Source organism: Pagrus pagrus (assembly GCF_965226575.1).
Source record: "Pagrus pagrus genome assembly, chromosome: 16".
Lineage (NCBI taxonomy): Eukaryota > Metazoa > Chordata > Actinopteri > Spariformes > Sparidae > Pagrus > Pagrus pagrus.
Window position 1 is genome coordinate 16,034,804 of NC_140200.1, and position 18,800 is coordinate 16,053,603.

Sequence of the window (18,800 nt, forward strand, 5' to 3'; positions counted from 1 at the left end):
CAGGCTCTCCACTCCCTTCTCCTCCAATTCTATCCCTCGCTACACCTCTCCTCCCCTCAGTGTGCCAGCTCATAGTACAAATATCACTCCAACAACTGAAATATAGATACAGAGACAAAAAGAACAACAGTGGATGGACAGATCGATAGACAATCAGACTGGCAGAAAAAGCTATGTGCACAGGCGGACTCAACTGAAGTCAAGCCTTTGTTGCACCTTTCACTTGCTGCAACTGATCATATTTCATGTATATAGTAGTGTGAGGAAATAGTGTCAGTAGAAAGTTGTTACCTACCTGCACATTTGGTCCGGGTGATGAGTGGGGGTCCAGGTTTGCCTGTCCCTCCCTCTCCTGGTCTGGTTAGTAACACTCTGATCTCGTACTCTGTGTCCGGGTCAAGATGCCATAACTTATAGTTTGGAGAGTTCACAGCATGAGTCTCCGTCCAGCTGCCTGATGTCATCCGGTACTCAACCTAAAGGGCAAAACAATTGATGCGTTGAATGAATGTGTTGTTTTGCTCGGTCGCTATCCCAAGGTAATGGTGGAACATCTGGAATAACTGTGAAAAGTCAAGAAAAAGACTGGCACATACACTTGACAGAGCAAAGCTAGCCATTTCATCCTGTTTACAGTCTTTGTGCTCAGTTAAGACAGGCTAAGCTAACAGCTATCTGGCTACGGTAGCGTCATATTTACTGTAAAGTTATTTCTCGTTTCATATGTAAATATTTCCAAATGGCTGATACTGATAAACACTGAAACATTGAAACACTGAATGAAATACCTGATAAACATGCAATTAGCTTAGCTTAGCATAAAGAAACGGCTAGCTTTGCTCTGTCAAACAACAAAGTGTATGTACCACAAAGTGTATATGCCATTGTAAATAATTGCAAATATTTCCCACTGACAATACTGTGTTGTCATTGTAAAATACATGATAAATTAAAAAAAAAGCAGTGGGAAACAGCTAAGCTGGCTCTGTTCAAATGTTTAAAAATGTTTTTAAAATTGCTAAATCGGTTCATGCATTACCATCGGACATCACCAGGCTAGCTGTTTCCCACTACTTTAAGTGTTTATGCTAAGCTAACCGTCTCCTGGCTTAATATCTAGCGTATATGCATGAAAGTGGTATCAAACTCTCAGCAAGAAAGCAAATGAGTGTATTTCCCAATATTTTGAACTATTTGTATGCCAATTAAAAGCCATTTGAGGCTTTCCTGTGAAGGCTCAAAGGGAATTGTTATTGTCACTTATTGCCACTTAACAGTTAAAAGCTTTGATGTCCTGATTTACAGTGGCTTCATACAATGTTATTATATATCACGTACTGCTTGAAAAAATATGCAGTATTTCATACTGAACATACCTCTTTCAGGATAATAGGTCCATCCCCAAATATGGAGTTAGCATTCAGCTGAATGAGCAGATACGTAGGGCCGACGCCTAGCAGCTGGGGAGGGGCGATGGGGTGCGGGGGCTCTGAGGAGAGAGAACAATTAACAAGATCATAAAAGATGGTTTCAAAGTGGCTGACAAGATGAATGAAGCACGCTGAAACAAGGTCACAGCAGAAAAGAAGAGAGTAGAGGCACAAGGAGTAACACCCTGTAGATACAAAGCCTCTTTGTTGGAACAGCTGACATGTTATATTTGTGAGCTCAAATGAATTTTTTAAACAAACTACCAGTAAACAATGACACATAAACTAATGGAACAGATTATTGGGGACATCCTTGCGCTGACCTGCAATGACAACCAAGCTGTGTGAATGTCACAGTGAACTAATTGCCTAAACATCTGTGGTCGTGCCGGAGAACAGAGCGTAAGCACTATTTCTCAACTATATTTCAAGAGTTTTGTTTAAATCCTACATTCTTCTTTTAACTTTCCAACTAATAATTAAATACTACACTTCATTTATAGAGTGCTTTTCCAGATACTCAAAGACAGTTCACATAACAAGCTTCATATACAATTTCTTTCATCTAACTGCTAGTAGCCATGTTGTTTCACACATTGACATTCCTTTGCTGAGTTGTAATGAATTTAATATTAATGCAAACACGCCTTTTGGAGATGCTTCAGATCAAAAGATTTCCACTTTCAAAACAAGAAGCTGGAAGCCTTTTTATAAGAAGCCTTTTTTAGAAAATGTCTTCTGTAGTGACCGATTCTTTGAGCCCTTTTCACACTTGGAATATGTTAATTTTCAAGCTTTATCAAGCCGTTAAAATAATGGCTTATTGTCATTCAGACGTGTGTCTGTTATGGAAATGACCCTTACGACAAAAGTGTGTGATATTTTGCATTTGGTGCGAGAGGTGGTACCTGTGAAGTTGAAAATGTAGTGATATGAAGGAAGAGGAGTGTTTTTCTTGCAAAGCCTGCATGAGAGACTCGAATAAATGTTTTCAACTGATTTATTATTTAATGTTTTCGTGATTTCTGCTGCCTGTTTTATAAAGTCCAGCAAAGCAGAGAATGATCTCTCAACAACAACTTAAAATTGGCTCTGTTACGAGGCCCAACCTTGTTAGACTGCTGTTGTGACTTTTACCTCGAAGTGACTCAGGTGCTTTTTCACACATGAGACCTAAATGTTAGATTGACATCAGATTAGTGTTAAGGGGGGTCTGTCTCAGTTAGCATCTATGTCCCACACTGTTGGCACTAGCCGGCGGCTTTTCATCCTACTAAGCATGTTGTTGGTGGCGGCCCTGCCAGTCTGATTGGCTGTTCAGCTAAGTAAATCAGTGCACAAGTAAGGGGAAAACCCCTTGAGCCTGTTGCTGTAGCATACATTACTTCACCCATTTAGTGCGGTTCGTCCTTTTTTTTCACCTCCGCCTCTTCCTTTATTCTTCCACAACCAAAAGAATTGGATATATCAGCAAGAATGCTGTGAACATGGTAGACAAACGCTGCTTAATCAAAACAATGATTTGTATGTCCGCAGTCCTGAGTCTTCAGGTTTCCCTTTTCTAAAGACGAATAGAGACTATTGCCACTTAGTGGTACTGAGAGTGATTTCCTCTCACGCAGGCGCCGAACGTACAAGTTAGATGGCCATCTGCTGTGGTCTTTGCGGTGTGTTCAAGTGCAGCTTGAAACAGATGACACTCATTCTTTGAAGTTTGTTTGTTGTGTCTTGGCCCTTAAAGGAGCTTTGGTTAGTAATTTCTTGCAAACTGCAATATAAAGGGTACTTCTTCGACTTGTTTTCTGCACATTTTGCTGCCAGGATCAGGGATTCTCATCATGGTGGAAATCAATTTTATGAAAAATGTTCTCTAATTTGTCTTTTTCTTTATCTATGGCTGCTCATATATGTTTGGTATAGGCTGAGCTATAGATTGTTTTGGGTATCATTGTCTTGTCACTGTATTGTCTTGTCAGTTACTTACTGTTTAAGTTGATTGAAGCTGTATGCAGCACTACTGCCCAATCAAAATTTCCCCTTGGGGACAATAACGTATATCTTATCTTAAATCTTATTAAATAAATGAGCAATGACATGTTTATTTTAAACACAATTCGATTGCCCATACTGTAGTTTTCATTCTGCATACGTCTTGATATTCCTCCACATCCCAGACATCCCATAATGCTCAGTGAATAAATATTGTCTGCATATACTTGTATGTAAATGTGTGATGGATGTGTGATGGTTCAGGGCCAGTCAGTCAGATCAGAGCGAACTGTCTCACGTCTGTGATTGACAAGCCGAAAGCACAACACATACACAACCATAAAACACACTGCATCAAAGATTTATCTGGCTGACACATATACACACACAGATCAACACATGAATTAATCACACACACACACACACACACACACACACACACACACACACACACACACACACACACACACTGGGGTCTATCTCACATACAGTAAATCATACAGATTTTATCTCTCAGATACATTCTCAGACAGAAACAGGCATTACTGCTATCAGTATAAAGATTAAAAAAATGTGTTTCTTTTGCAATCCAGCTTCAATCATATCATATCAAAGAAAGCTTTATCAAAATCATGTGTGTGTGCATGTGTGTTACTGTGCGTGGTGTTCTTTTAATAGTTATATCTCGCATTGCTGTCACCTCTTTTTCTATTTGTGTGTGTGTTTGTGTTTGCATTTCTGTGTGTGTGTGTGCTGTCAGAGAGGTGCAGGCTGGGAAGTGTCTTTTTAGCAACAGATAAAACACTGTAGTTTGACAGCACATGCGTGTGTGCAGCTGAAGACGCACACACACACACACACACACACACACACGCACAAACACACAACCACACGCAGACACACAAACACACGCAGACAGAGTTGAATCCAGATAATGAATGTTGAAGTGACTTCAGAAAACCAACAACGTCAACAACATGTCAGCTCGCAACACCATCAAAAACACCAAAGTAAACAACTTGATGATTAGCTAACAAACGAATAAAGAAACGAAGCACAAACTCACAGAGATAAATGTATTCAAGCATACAAAACAGTAGATGTGTGTGCTCGCAGCCTGTGTGCTGACTTTGAATACATGTTTGTGTGTGACTTAAAAACATATTGAACATCTAAAAGATAAATAATAGACAAAAAAATGAAACTGTGAGGAATGTAAGTGGGTCATTATGTGACTCCAGAGAAAACAAGCGCTGGAACGGGTTCATGCTTTTGCTTTTCTTCTTTTTTTTCATTTTTTATTCCATCACTTGTCATTTGTACAGTTGACCTAAAAAAATATAACAAATCATCACTGGTGTTGTTTTGCGATGGGTTTGTTGTCACCATCTTTTTTATTATTAATCACATGTGTGAACCCTCTCATCGTTTCTCATTTTTTTGGGTCAAATGTAAATGATAATAACAAAAAAAACAAATCAACACTGGGAAAACTTCAAATGCGTGTCGTTTCTGACCTAACCCGTCTGCGTGATTAATTTGTTTTCACTGTCACTCACTCTCTTCGCTGATATTAGAATTAAAAAAAGCTCCGGGGACGTTAATAGAGGGTTTGGTAGATTTAAGATTTATGATGTAGTGAACAAACATGAAGACATACCAACATAAACAAAGACAGATATTTTGTTGATGCCCACTAGGCATGTTCTTCTTGTTGTCCATCGTCAGCAACCTTGTCAATAAAGTTTAGTTTTCACAAACTGCTGCTGACATCACCACGGAGCTGTCTGGAGGACATCTGACCTCCAGGACAGGAGAGGAAGTGTGTGTCAGAGTGTGCCAGTGAGTTGTGTGTGTGTGTGTGTTTCAGTGGTATCGACAGCCAACAGTGGTAGTAGGTTTTCTATAGTCGCATAACGCCTGAAGCTTCACCTGTCACTATTACTTAGAGTGAGCCTGCGTGTGTCTGTGTGTGTGTTCGGCTTAAAAGGAGAAAGGGACATTTTAGAAGTGGACCATTACAGGTTTAAGACAGTTGTATAAATTCGAGTCAGTTGTGCGCCCTCTGAAGTCTGATATGTGTGTGTTTGTGTGCATGTGTGTGACAATAATATTGCAGGAGCTTTTTAGGCCATGGGTTGTGTGTAATGCAAGCTGGCATGGTGTGTGCGTGTACGAGTGTGTGTGTGTGAGTGTGATACGAGCTGGCGTGATGATGCGCTCTGTCACCGTAGGAACCAGAGGGCAAGGCTTTATTAGGGCTTGGCTCTGGCCAAACCACAAGTGACACACACACATACACACACTCGAATACACAGTGAACCTCTCTCATACCTCTTTGTCTCTCTCGCACACACAAACGATTATCATCTACGATAAAACTCGCCATCATCTCTCCATCTAGTGTTGAAATGTAGGGCTGGCAACAAAACCCTAGAAATCTTTCTGGTCCCAAAAAGCTTTTCGCTTCCAGGCAGCTGGATTGCGAGATCAATTGTGCTCAGCCTCAAGCTGCGGTCGTGGTTTAGATGTAATGACCAGTGAGAGAAGCGACTGTACGTTTGGAAATGTCCGTTTTAGAGGTGCTGGTAGCATCAGTGATATTTGAAATGGGAAGTATTTCTAAAACAAATATTTTGCTCTTCTCTTGACTGGCTACAGTAAGAGTTTGAATTTTGCTCTTCTGCCATTGATCTGATTGGTTGAAGACAGCCAGTGATGGACAGTGATAGATAGATGGTTCGTGCAATGACCTGTCAAGTTTTCTAGGGGCACCTTTCCAGATGGTTCTGTACCTCACCATCTGCCCTGTCAGGTTAGGTTAGAACTTCTTGAACAATTTGTAATCTTGTCAGTGATGAAATGTAACTAAGTAGTTTTCGAACTACATTTTGGAGGCAAATATTGTACTTTCTACTCACTAAATTTAGCAGATTATATGTTGCATCAGAGCCAGAGGAGGGCATTTTAAATGAGTTTATTATATTGGCAATCACATCGGCAACACACTTATCTTGGTAATCAGAACAATGCTAAATATCGAATATGATAATCAGCCATATATGTTGTGCACATTATGTAAATATATGTTTAATTTTCTTTTACTTGTACTTTTGATACTTATACTTTCTTTTTGGTATTGGTACATAAACATGGGCGTCACATTGACAACCTTCTTCTTCCAGCCTTCTTGACTCTTGTAAACTTTAATGATCAATCGTCGGATAATTGAGAAATCATTTGGATTTACATTTTAACATTTATGTCGTTGGTGGAAAGATAATGAACAGCAAAGAATAGATGTGTTCATTGTCATATTTCTTCTCAAGACACAGAAAAATACATCTACTGTAGGTGTAAGCATTATCTGGGAATCCTGTGTCACACCTCTCATGCTCCCATGATGCACCTCTGTCTCTACAAAATGTGCTTCTTTCCTCTGAATTTGACAGCTCTAGCACACACAGAGGACGACGATAATGGCACATCTCTGTCATCTACATGTTGTAAATATCAATAGACTAGGCCTGTGCGAACCTGCACCGAGGCAATCTCACACCACCCAGCGGGCCACTTTTCAGGCTCTGAAAATGAAACCCGTGTTACTGTCCTACTGCCAAAACATTTTTAATATATACAATTCATATTTTGGCACTTCCTCCATTTCCCGGCTCAGTCCCTCTTCTCTCTTCAATTTCATAACAAATAGATATTAAAAAGTAAAATATTCAGAGTAAAAATATTAATAATGCAGCAAAGTTCTGTCCATATTCATGGTCGTCAGTGTCCTGCAGGAACTTCAAATCTCCAACATGCATACTTTTCAAGAAGAGAAATAAACATATTCCCTGTTCCTTTGATTCCTCTCAAGCTCTCATCTCCCATCTGATATTTCTAATAAATAAACATGAGGCTCCTCTCCTTCTACATTCATACATGCAGTCCTTATTCCTTTATTGTGATATCTCTCTAACAACCAGACCCTGGATCAATATTCATAATCACCAATATCCCTCAGAGCTCAAAAAGCATCTTCCCACAGATTGTGAGAGTGGTTGGTTTTCAAGCCGAAGCTTGGCTATGAAACACACGGCGCCCATCTTGAACCTGAATCTATTTTCATATATGTAGATTGGTCCCATTCATGTTTAGACACATGTCTCCTGCTGTGCGGATTCTTCGTGTCCTTTCTCTTGTTGCCTTCTCATATTCAAAAAAGATATTTTTTGATAAATAAACATTAGCCACTTATGTATTCTTACTATATCAGCAAGGTCCCACAGAGAAAGCATCTCTTGAAACCACTATATTCACTTGACCAAAGAGAAAACAAAGCTATTCGTTCCCAGCAGGGAGCTGTAACCCTAACCTTGGCAGTGATAGTGTCTTGCTCAGAAAGTTGAACCCCAAAACTGGACAGAAGAGCCCCATTATCTGAGCCACGCCAGCTAAAATTCATATTCATGGTGCTCACTTTGATTTCTCATTTCTTTCTCCTCTGCCTTCTCTTATGCAGAATAATAAACATGACTCTGCTCAGCTGTTTACATATTCAGACATATTCCTGATTCTGATATGGATATTCTTGGGATAATGAGCAGACTATTTACATTTAACTTTCCTTCACCATCTTCACTTCTCTCTTTGCTCACCCTCCTCTGTCTCGCGTTTTCTCCCCCCCTCCTTTCTGTCACTCCTGTATCATTCTTCCTGAATCTCTCTCGCCGTAAGCCTCTCCCTCTCCCTCCCCCTGCCTCTCTCTCTCTCTCTGGGAGATGAATTGAATATGTAAGCTATTGGATGTGAATGAATAAAGCATCCCGTCTCAAACACACATTGGTGACACCTTATTAACCACATGTCAGCTGCACATGACAGCTGGAGCACACACAGTTTCCATTCACACACACACACACATCCACAGCGTACACATGCGCACAGACACTAACGCAACTGGTTCACACCCACGCAAGCGTGCACATACACACACACGTACAAACACAAAACTGGTACACACACATCTGTATACTCTCATACACAAACCTTCCTCATTAGTCTATATTGTGTTAGTGACTTACATTTTATCAGTCAGACACAGTGAAAGTAGATTTGATTGGAAAGACATTTGACATTTCAAAAGTTAAAGACAACACCACGTTATCCATAACACAGAATATATAAATCAACTCCAGGGTCAGGACTGACTACATAAACCCCTGCAGCAGTGATTATTCAATAGTAGTTTAGGAACCTTAGCCAGGCATTGAAGGGTGGATTCTTATTTCATTATTAATATTTTTTTTACTATTTGTTTTTCCCTTTCCAAATTAAAAAACATGAGCAAAAGTGTCAAGAATGGATTAAACCTAAAAAGTGTGTATGTCTGCTAGCTGCAAATGTTAGCATGTCTGCCTACTAGCTTACAATATACAGTAGTAACCTATAGTTTACCTAAGAAGAGTTAAGCGACCGTACAATTAAGTAATTATATCAGTTTGTGGGGTTATGTATGTCCAAAATGAAAAACACATGAGCAAAAGTGTAGAGAATGGATTAAACAGTGTTTGTCTGCTAGCTGCAAACGTTAGTATGTCCGCCTACTAACTTATGACAGCACATGCCATGAGTTTTCCCTTTCCAAAATGAAAGACACATGAACAAAAGTGTAGGGAATGAATTATACAAGTGTGTTTCTCTGCCCTAGCTGAAAATGCTAGCATGTCTTGTTTTTAAAACAAAGCATTGTTAACCAACAAATGGCACCAACACTAGCTTAATCAACTAGCTGGTTAGGCCTAGTTAGTTATCAGTATGACAGTCGTTTGCTATAAATGAGAAACCAGTTTCGTCTACCTCAGGTGTGGCAACAGTAACTAAGGGGGGCGGGGCTTAGCAATCTACTACAGCATAAACACATTTTCAAAAGGATAAGAAATCAAATAATAAAGAAGAAAAGAAGAAAACAGGAGGAAAAAAAAGACAATCAAATCACCGTTAAGATCAAGATCATTTTAAACCCTCACCTCTGACGATGAGCCCTGCAAAGTTAGACACCCCGGAGCCACGCTCTGATTGGGTGACGCAGCGGTACAGATCTTGATCCTGATTAGTGACTTCTTTGAGGTGGAAGGAGGCTGCGAACCGTCTGTGGTTGATGTTTTTGGTCAGAGCCACGGGAATATCTTCTCCATTTCTCCTCTGAATCACAGACAAACACACAGAGGTAGATCAGGTGCTGCAGAGGCTGTTAACGGGTTGACTGCCTTGCTCAAGGTCACAAGGCGCACACACACACACACACACACACACACACACAAACACACACACCTCCCCTCTGCCTCACTGACAGCAGGTTTGGAGGTCATGACTACAATAGAGCCATAATGAAATCAGCAGCTATTAAACTCTTAATCATGTTAGCTGGTAGGATGTATGGCCTGGAGAGTGTGTGTGTGTGTGTGTTTGTGTGTGTGTGTGTGTGTGTGTGTGTGTGTGTGTGTGTGTGAGCGCGCGCACGTGCGTGTGCGTGCGTGTGTGTGACACTATATTGCTGGATGTACCAATCCTGAGGGTCTCACATTGAGAACACTGTTTTGTCTCTTTGTGTTTGCCTATTCCGACACCATCATATCCTTGGCATGTAGATATATAGATTTGTAGTTATTACTTTATTATAGTGCACATATATTCAGCACTACATTACAAAAATGTTACAGATAACTCGGTTTCCCTCTAAATTTAAGGCTTGGTTTGCTCAAAAGACCCAAACATTCTCATTTACTTCTCATGTAATGAAGCCGTGTAGATTTTGTTTATATTTTATTACACAAAAGCAGTAGATTATAATATGACTTGTATTAAAGTGTGTGTTTGTACATGCATGTACCTGTAGCCAGAGTTTATTGTTCGACGTGTCCCGTCCTGTAGCGATACACTGAAATGTGGCATTCTGTCCGGCGTTCACCTCCACATCCCCAAGACGCAGGAAATGAGGGGATTTATCTGCAGCAAACAAACAAATGAAGGACGTTAGATTGCAGCAAGGTTATATGTACTTTATTTTACAATATTTTTGGTTTCATTTTATTTATCTGTTTGGAGGTGACAGAGCCAGAGGGAGTTATACAAACAGGTCAGGTTATCACAAACATACTATACATTTCAGGACATTTCCTTACCCTAAGGAACATGTTCATTATTACTGCGATTAGATGTTACTGCAGTCAGATGAAGCCGGAGCACAGTGCTGCATTGCCACTGGGAGCTAACATCAACGTCTCATCCTGTATATATAATTCACATCGCTCCCAATTCTTAACTACTATGCTAAGATATGAAATAAGCCTTTTAGACCCTGGAGATGCAGTTCGGCTATGACATTTTTATTCTGGGGAGGTGATTGCAATCATAGATAGCAGCTACTATGGTGAATGAAAACACACACACACACACATACCCATCCACACACAAACTTGTGTGTGTCCAGAAATGCAGCTGTGAGAATGAATGCATCCACTGTGGAGACTAAGTACTACTTTCAAATACTTGCTCCTCTGCCTTTAAAGGACCAGGGGCTCTTCTTTTTATATTTTCTCAGATTCCAGGTCACTTTATCAACAAAATGAATGTCTTTCAGAGACAAATCTCTAACATCTGACAAAGACAGGGACAACAGGAGTAGCCGGACCTCACAGCCTGTACAAGAGGACGGTGGGAGACAGTTCATTTTGATGACTTGTAATCGATAGAATCTATTAAGAACCAAAATTGTCCTTCTGCTCCGAGACAGAAAGGAGCTGTAATTGTTTCCTTTCTCATGGGGACCCTTCAGATACCCGCCTATGGCTCTAGATTAACAGACCCCTCCGTTAACAGTAATAGTTCGTCGTCACAACTCTTTTCTGGCCTCTAGGAGTAAGGAGACACTCGAGCAAAGGAGAGAAGAAGACTTGAGACGTAGCGAGAATTTAAAACTGGATCGCTGTCCTCATCTCTTTCCTGTCAGTATGAGACAAGACAGCCACTGTTCACTCTGTGGGTGCGTGCGACTGTGTGTGTGCATGTGGGTTAAAGAGAGAGAGAAAGTGCTGAGTGGTCAGAAACTCCTCTCCCTATGATTGCCCTAATACTGTCTCATTTCCCGCTTCACTCTCTCCTATCCCCTCTTCTTCTCTGTTTCTCTCTCTCCCTTTTTTTATTTCTCTCATTTTTCTCTACGACTCATCTTTCTCCCCTCTCTGCATCCCTTCCTCTCCTGTGTCACCTTCCCACTTATCTGCCCATTCAACTGCAAAGGAAACCATCCCAGGTACAGTCTAATTAGTGGCCAAAGCTATCAGCGTCTATTCAGCGAACTAGGACTAATTGCTGGCATGCTAATGACTCACCGCACGGGTAGCTGAGCACCTGAATGTCGTCAATGGCGATGAAGCCGGCCTTGCTGTCCGAAACCTCAGCTTCGAATATGACCTGAGAAAAGAAAGAGAGACATTTATCCATAAATGTGTCCATTATTGTCAATGATATATCGCTGAATTATCTTTTATTTAAACAGGTAGTTTTTTTGAGATCAAGATGTTTGTTTACCACCCATCCATCCATCCATCCATCCACCCATCCATCCATCCATCCACCCATCCATCATCTGTAACCACCTATCCAATGTTTTCAATATTTTTGTTGTTTTATTGGTTCAAATTTCTGCCAATGAGTGTATTTAAAATTTAAAAATAATACGGCTTACGATATTGAACATAGAAGAGATCATTACAGGACTTCTTTATGATGGCTTGCTGCCGAAATCAAGGTCTAACATGACCATGCCATTACAAAAAGTTTTAGTTTATACTTGCTCATACTTAACTTACAGCATATAAAATGTAGAAAAGACAAAATCCAACATCATGAAAAACACTGGCAATAGTCTTCGGAGAAAACTCCAACGTACATAACTGTCATGGTTCAGGTTTTTTCTTAGTCATTTCCTGTTTTTTTTGCAGATTATATATCCTAATGTGTCATATGTCACTTTCCACTTCCAGTCTCTGTTTTCTTTCATGCCTTTTTATGATTTGACTAATCTCACCTGTCTCTTATTAGTCTTCCCTCCCTTCTGTATTTAAGTCTGTGTCTTTTCCTCTCTCCTTGTCAGTTTGTCTGTTTTTGTCTCACGTCAGTCCTGCATTTCTTGTCTGTTCCCCGATCCTGTTATCTCCACATGTTTTTCCTGGGTTTGTTGCCTTTGTCCTCTTCTTTTTTAAAAGTTTTTTTTTTTTTTAATGGCTTTATTGGATAGGACAGCTTGAGATATGACAGGAAACGGGGTGAGAGAGAGCAGGGATAACATGCAGCAAAGGGCCGAAGGTTGGACTCGAACCCTGTTTTTTTTGTTACATCCTCCTGCCTGCCTTGGTGTTGTTTTTTTTTTTTGTGTAACCATAACACATAACCTATAAATGATTGGCGTGCACATAAAAAAACTTCCATAAAGCACCGTTAAATCATCAAACCTCATTTGTATTGTACTAAATGAGAAACTGTGCCTCTGAACTGAGTTTTTTAGATGCATTCTGAGTGAACTGGAAGCCACAAAGTAAAACTATTGCCATTTAAATTTGCTGTCAAAGTGATGGATCTAATCTAAGTTGCCACAGAATAGATAGAAAATCAGTGACAGCCGCCACTGATGTGCATTAAACTGGATAAATACAAAGCTGCCATCCTGACTGCTGCCGGATTTATACATTCTGGCCAACAAGCCAGGCAGGATAAATGAGATACTTCCTGTTGGATCATAGTAATCTCCTTTTGTACACATAAAATGGCTGCCACAGAAATGATTATCAGAAATGAAACCGAGCGCGCTAAGGTAGAGAATGAGAGAATCTATTTGTTTTTCTTTCCCATCCCATCCCTCTCTGTCTTTTCCTTATTCTGTTGTCATTTCATTTCTTCTTTGCTACTTCTTTCAAGTGTGTCTTCCATGAGTAATACATTAATCTTCATTTTGAGGCTGCTGAGAAGTTCATTTTAAGAGTTAAAATCAGAAAAAATAACTTTTTTTAGGGTAGGGTTGCAATGTTGGCTCTAGGGATGGCAAAGTCCACCCACCAGTGATATTCATGCTTTCAAGAGCTCTAGCAGCAGGCAAAAATTTGGCTTTGTCATACCATCAGATAAGGCTCGCAGGATCAGTAACTTCTTCTAAAGCACTTCTTAAAACCCATTTTTATAGACTTGCCTTTATGTGATGTCGTCCTTTTGCTTTTGCTCCTACCGTTTGAGTTTCTATATTAATTTATTTGTTTTGTTTATTTTACCCATTTTGACTTATTTCCATTTCTCTATTTTGTTTTATTTTATTATTTTTTTCATTTACTTCTGTTCTTCAATTATTTCTTTCAAATTGCTTAATAGTAAATGCCATTTACTTTGTTTGTCCTCTACAATTTTGCTTTGTTTTTCAAAGCACTTTGTAAAACTCTGTTCTTAAAAAGTGCTATATAAAAAAAGTTTATCATTATATTATTATTATCAGCATCAGTTGGCTTTAGCGGTTATTTGCTCAATATTAGCATGCTAACATGCTACACTAAGACAGTGTACATGGAAAAATTACCTATACAATTATCTGCACACCTACGTATATTAAACACCAGCATGTTAACAATGTGATTACACATTAGCATTTAGCATTGGAGTTTGAAATTGCAGTATTATGCCACCACTGTGAACTTTTTGTTTTGTAGCCTTGTGTTTTGCCTTATTTTGGAGCCGTAAGTAACCATATTTGGACAAGAGCGTGGCGCTGAGGACAATACTGATCCGACTGAGAGCCCGAGGACACATTGTGTTAGCCACTTGACCACAAGGTAGCCACGCCCTAGCGCATACCCTGCTTCATCATCGATTTTATTGTAAATTGAACCATAATTTACTAAATTAACATCATGCTGTATTGAAGGTGACTTGAAACTAGCGATTTAGACCATAAGCTTATTAGAAAACTGTTTACGGAGGAAATAATTCAAGTAAGAAGTAGGGTCATTTTCTCATAAGCTTAAAAACAAATCAGACTTCTTTTTGAAACCCCCTGCTGGCCATTAGAAAAAAAGGCAGGTTTAAGGCACTTCAGCAATTATGTCACTTTTTAGACCTGAAAGCTATATCATAATTTCATACAGTCAAGGAAAGACACCACAGAAGGAGTAATGAGTCGTTTCTTTCTAAAATAAATGGAAAGCAGCAAAGTAGGATGAAGCATGGAGTGGGATGACTGAATTATGGGCCTTGGTTGTGATTTAATATTTCCTGCTTTTCTAAATTTTATAGACTGAGTCTTATTAGTGCAACATGTGCTTACATTTACCACCATCTCAGTTTATCAACTCATGCTGACGCTCCTCCTTGACCATAGCCCTCCAACTCCCTCCACTCTTTTTTTCTTCTTCTTTCTAGCCATTTCTCTCCTCTAGCTTCCCTCCTTCTGTCTTTCACTTGCCGTCTCTGTTTTCTAACAGCGTTTACTCAGAGAGGAGCTCTGTAATGAACAGAGCAGAGGAGGTCGCTATCAAAAAGAGAGACAGAGGGAGAAAGAGAGTGAGGGGGTGAGCAGTTGTTGTCATTCATCACCTGTAAGAGGAAATCTGCCGTGAACTGTTTACCCATAGCTTATCATCCCCTGCTTGTCACACTCTCCCCCTCTCTGTCTCCCTCCCCTCCCAATCTATCTTGTCTCTCTCTCCTATCATCTTTCACTCATAGCTCACTGCGGAGCACAGCAGAAAGACGTCAGTTGACTTTTAATACCTTCATCTGTCTGTCTGAAGAGCGGCTCGCCTGTCTGTCTGCCTGTCTCTCCAGCCGGCCGATCGCAGCTTGTTATTTTAACCACGTTTGCTTTGGTAGCAAAAACATGACCTCATGACCTCTTATCCTTTGTGTGCCCGTCTACGTATGTGTGCAGATGTATGAATGTAGTCTTTGTGAAAAGTCAATATATAAGAAAATATTCACTTCATTATTGAAAAATCGGAGCTGTTTTCAAGTCATGAAGTCCAACGAAGCTCTCATGATTTGTCAGCTGCTTGTCTTTTAGGTCTCTGAAAGCTGATTATATTTGCATCAAAATGATAACGCAATTGAATAATTTGTTTTTTATCAACAAGTGTGCTTTAAAAACTTGGTCACTGGCCTTTAACTTCAAACTATGACGCTATACCTACCCCTCTAGAGGCTCCGCGGTCAATTTAGCGCTAATATGTTATATGCAATGTCCAGTTAGACTTCCAAAATTAAAGCTCCGCTGTCAAATTAGCAACAATATGTAATATACCTACATGTCCGGTTGGACATTATAAATAAAGCTGCGGACAAACACTTCACATATTATGACATATTATTATGATGATGTCGAACAGTCGCAGCTTGGTTCGGTTTAGGCACAAAAAGCTACTTGGTCAGGGTTAGGAAAAGATCATACTTTGGGTTAAAATAACTAACTTATGTAGGTGACATCACTTACGTCATTTATGTACGTTCACCTACTTATGTTACGGAAATTAAAAACAAATCACTCTTCGGACGCAACCTTGTATGGGGAAAGGTGTTGACTCACCCAGAACCCCCGACTCTGACTTTCTCTGTCTTTATACTACTTACAGTGTCAAACTTAGAAGCATGAGGCCACTGACCTGGCTGAGAATTGGCTGAAATATCACATGAATATTTTCAAAGTCTCCATTTTATTGTTGTTTTCAAGTCTCATTTCTGTGACTTAGTTTCAGGTCTACTGCTCCGCTAATGATCATTCATTGGAGAAAGTGGATTTTAAATGAACTCCCTCAATGCCTGGGGTCACTGCAGGCTGAATGCATTTCATTACTCAGTTTGTTTTCTTGTAGAGTTTATATTACAGTGTGTTTAGGTGCGTAAACCCAGCTGACACTTCTCATGACTGAGAGGATTCAACTATAAACGGTCCCTGCCTGCCCATTTATTAAACACTTTTTATTCAGTGCCCATACATGCATACATCAAAGTGATATATGTGATCGCTTGATAAGAGGATGTACGCTGTCTTCCAGCCCTGCTGTGGAGCGATTATGTGTCAGTCCTCAGCCTTCAGTGTCCCAGAGTTGCTTTGCGGATGTGAGAACTTTTAAACCAGGGCGATCAGTAATCCTGCCTCACAATGATGACACCAGTCAGTCAGTGCGCTTGACAGCTGCCCGATTGAAATACTATCTCCTCTGAGATGACCACCATCGGATTCATGAATCACAGAATGTAAAGGGTCTTAAAGTGGATAATTAACTTCATTATCATTTTTATATTTAGGTGAGAAAGTTGTACTTATATGACCCAATAATTCATTATCTATTCACCCTCATGCCGACTGAAAGGTTAAGTGTTGTGAAGTCTACAAACATTTCTGGATCAGCACAGAAAAACAATTTTGAAGCATTTTTCAAAAACAGGAAAAAAAAAAAAAAAAAAACGAAACATGAATGAAGCTCAATCAAAGTCTCCCGAACCACAGAGATCCCAAATTGATCTGAAAAGACATTATTTATTTAAGACTTTAAATCTATTTTGCTGATGTGGAAAAACTGACTGAATTTAAATATATTTGTATTGTAGTATGGAAATGTCTATGTTGTAAACTATTGTTTATGCTCAAAAATGTTGAAAATCAAACCATCAGTGCAAAATCCCCCAAAATTACATTTACCGTCATATATGACAAAAAACAAACAAACAAAATCTTCACATGTGAGAAGTTGAAACGATCCAATGTTTTGCATTTTTGCTTAAAAACAATGAAAAGGTTAATCAATCATGTAAATAGTTATCAATTAATTTCCGCCAATGGACAAAATAAATTATATAATCAACATATTGTCGCAGCTCTAATGAAGTAAAAATTTAAATCTGAGTCTGGTTAACTGCAGTTCAGTCTGGTGAAAGTCAATGAACTCATCAACTGAAACTTATTTTTAATTTTCATTCAAAATAAAGAAAAAACAGAGATTATCATTGTAAGATCTACAGACAGTATATGGTGCTGCAGGGGTGTGTTTCTTATGCGCCTGACACACAAGTCTGCATGTGTCTAGTCCTCCCCTGGTGAAAGCAGTCTCATTACAACTCAAGCTAAAGTGCTAACACAGAAACATGTTTGAACATGAAAAAATAGCTTCATAATCTCAAATCCAATAACCTGTTTCATAGCCTGAAAAACCTACATAAGCCTCAGCAAACCAGGATGATTATGTTCAATTAAAACATGTTGACACACGAGTTTCATGCTGGTGATCTCCTCCCGTAGTCACTGAGGGCCAGTTGGGCTCCAGATGGGCCATTTGGAGGATGCTTTCACACTTCGCCTTACAGTAATATAAGAGGGTCCCCAGGCTGTGTGTGTTAACATGATCAGTGTTTGTGTACGCCTGCTAGGACAAGCTATCACAGAACATGCACATATCTGTCAGCACCAGCCAACACATACACGCACAGATGACACTGACTGACTGTCATAAATTAAGATAGAAAAGAAAATCTAAAAATATAATGTTCAGCTGAATGAATCAGTCCTGCAGTCATTTCTACCTCAGTGTTGATAAAGTTCAGGTTTTTGGGATCACGCCATCAAACAAGACACAACATCACTGACAACAATATCAATGTCCGGCATGGTGACACACGCCCATGCATGCCAACGCACCCCACCTCATTTTTTTCTCAGTTTCTTTGTAGCCTAATCGTCACCTCCTGAGCCTCAGTCAACACAAATAAATCAACTGCACGCCTCACAGCATGTGTATGTGTTTGAATTTGTGTGTGTGTAATCACATGAAATAAAGTAATTTGTATGTGACAAAGGAATCATGCCTAAACACATCGTTATTCAAGGAGTACCTGATATTCATTGGGCCAAAAGGTGGAGACGGCGAGTTCAGCTTTCAGCCAGTCTTTACCTGAAAGACAACATTAGAGTCAACACCAGCGATTAAAATCACAAACGTGTCAGGATTAGTTCTGAAATGAGTATTTGAGCGGTGCTCTGAGCGAGTCTTTACCAGTGTAGGAGGTCACGTTCCATATAGGGTTGGCCAATGGACCCTTGTTTACCTACAAATAACACAGAGCACAAAGTCAAACATATTGAAAAAAAAGAAAGAAAACATACAGACTTTTCCATCTCCTCTTTTTCATTATTACACTGAGATGTATTTAATTACACAAAAATAATAATAATGCCACAGATTATAATACAAAACAATACACTGTAAGTCATGTTTTTGTGCTTGGCCCTTACAACAAGGAGGTCATGGTCAGCTACACCACCACTTTCACTACAACTGCAACGATTAGATGATT

General features: G+C 39.6%; 1 protein-coding gene across 14 annotated transcripts in view; it reads right to left on the reverse strand.

Moving 5' to 3' along the window:
* ptprk (protein tyrosine phosphatase receptor type K) overlaps positions 1 to 18,800 on the reverse strand; it is a 120,975-nt gene that overhangs the window by 47,253 nt on the left and 54,922 nt on the right. For all 14 annotated transcript variants that reach the window (XM_084378371.1, XM_084378372.1, XM_084378370.1 and 11 more), the window contains 7 exons: positions 18,500 to 18,551; positions 18,339 to 18,397; positions 11,807 to 11,888; positions 10,306 to 10,421; positions 9,443 to 9,617; positions 1,377 to 1,489; positions 296 to 476 (listed from right to left, as the gene is read on the reverse strand). In XM_084378371.1, coding sequence (XP_084234497.1) covers positions 296 to 476; positions 1,377 to 1,489; positions 9,443 to 9,617; positions 10,306 to 10,421; positions 11,807 to 11,888; positions 18,339 to 18,397; positions 18,500 to 18,551 — 778 coding nt within the window. The remainder of the gene's footprint in view (positions 1 to 295; positions 477 to 1,376; positions 1,490 to 9,442; positions 9,618 to 10,305; positions 10,422 to 11,806; positions 11,889 to 18,338; positions 18,398 to 18,499; positions 18,552 to 18,800) is intronic.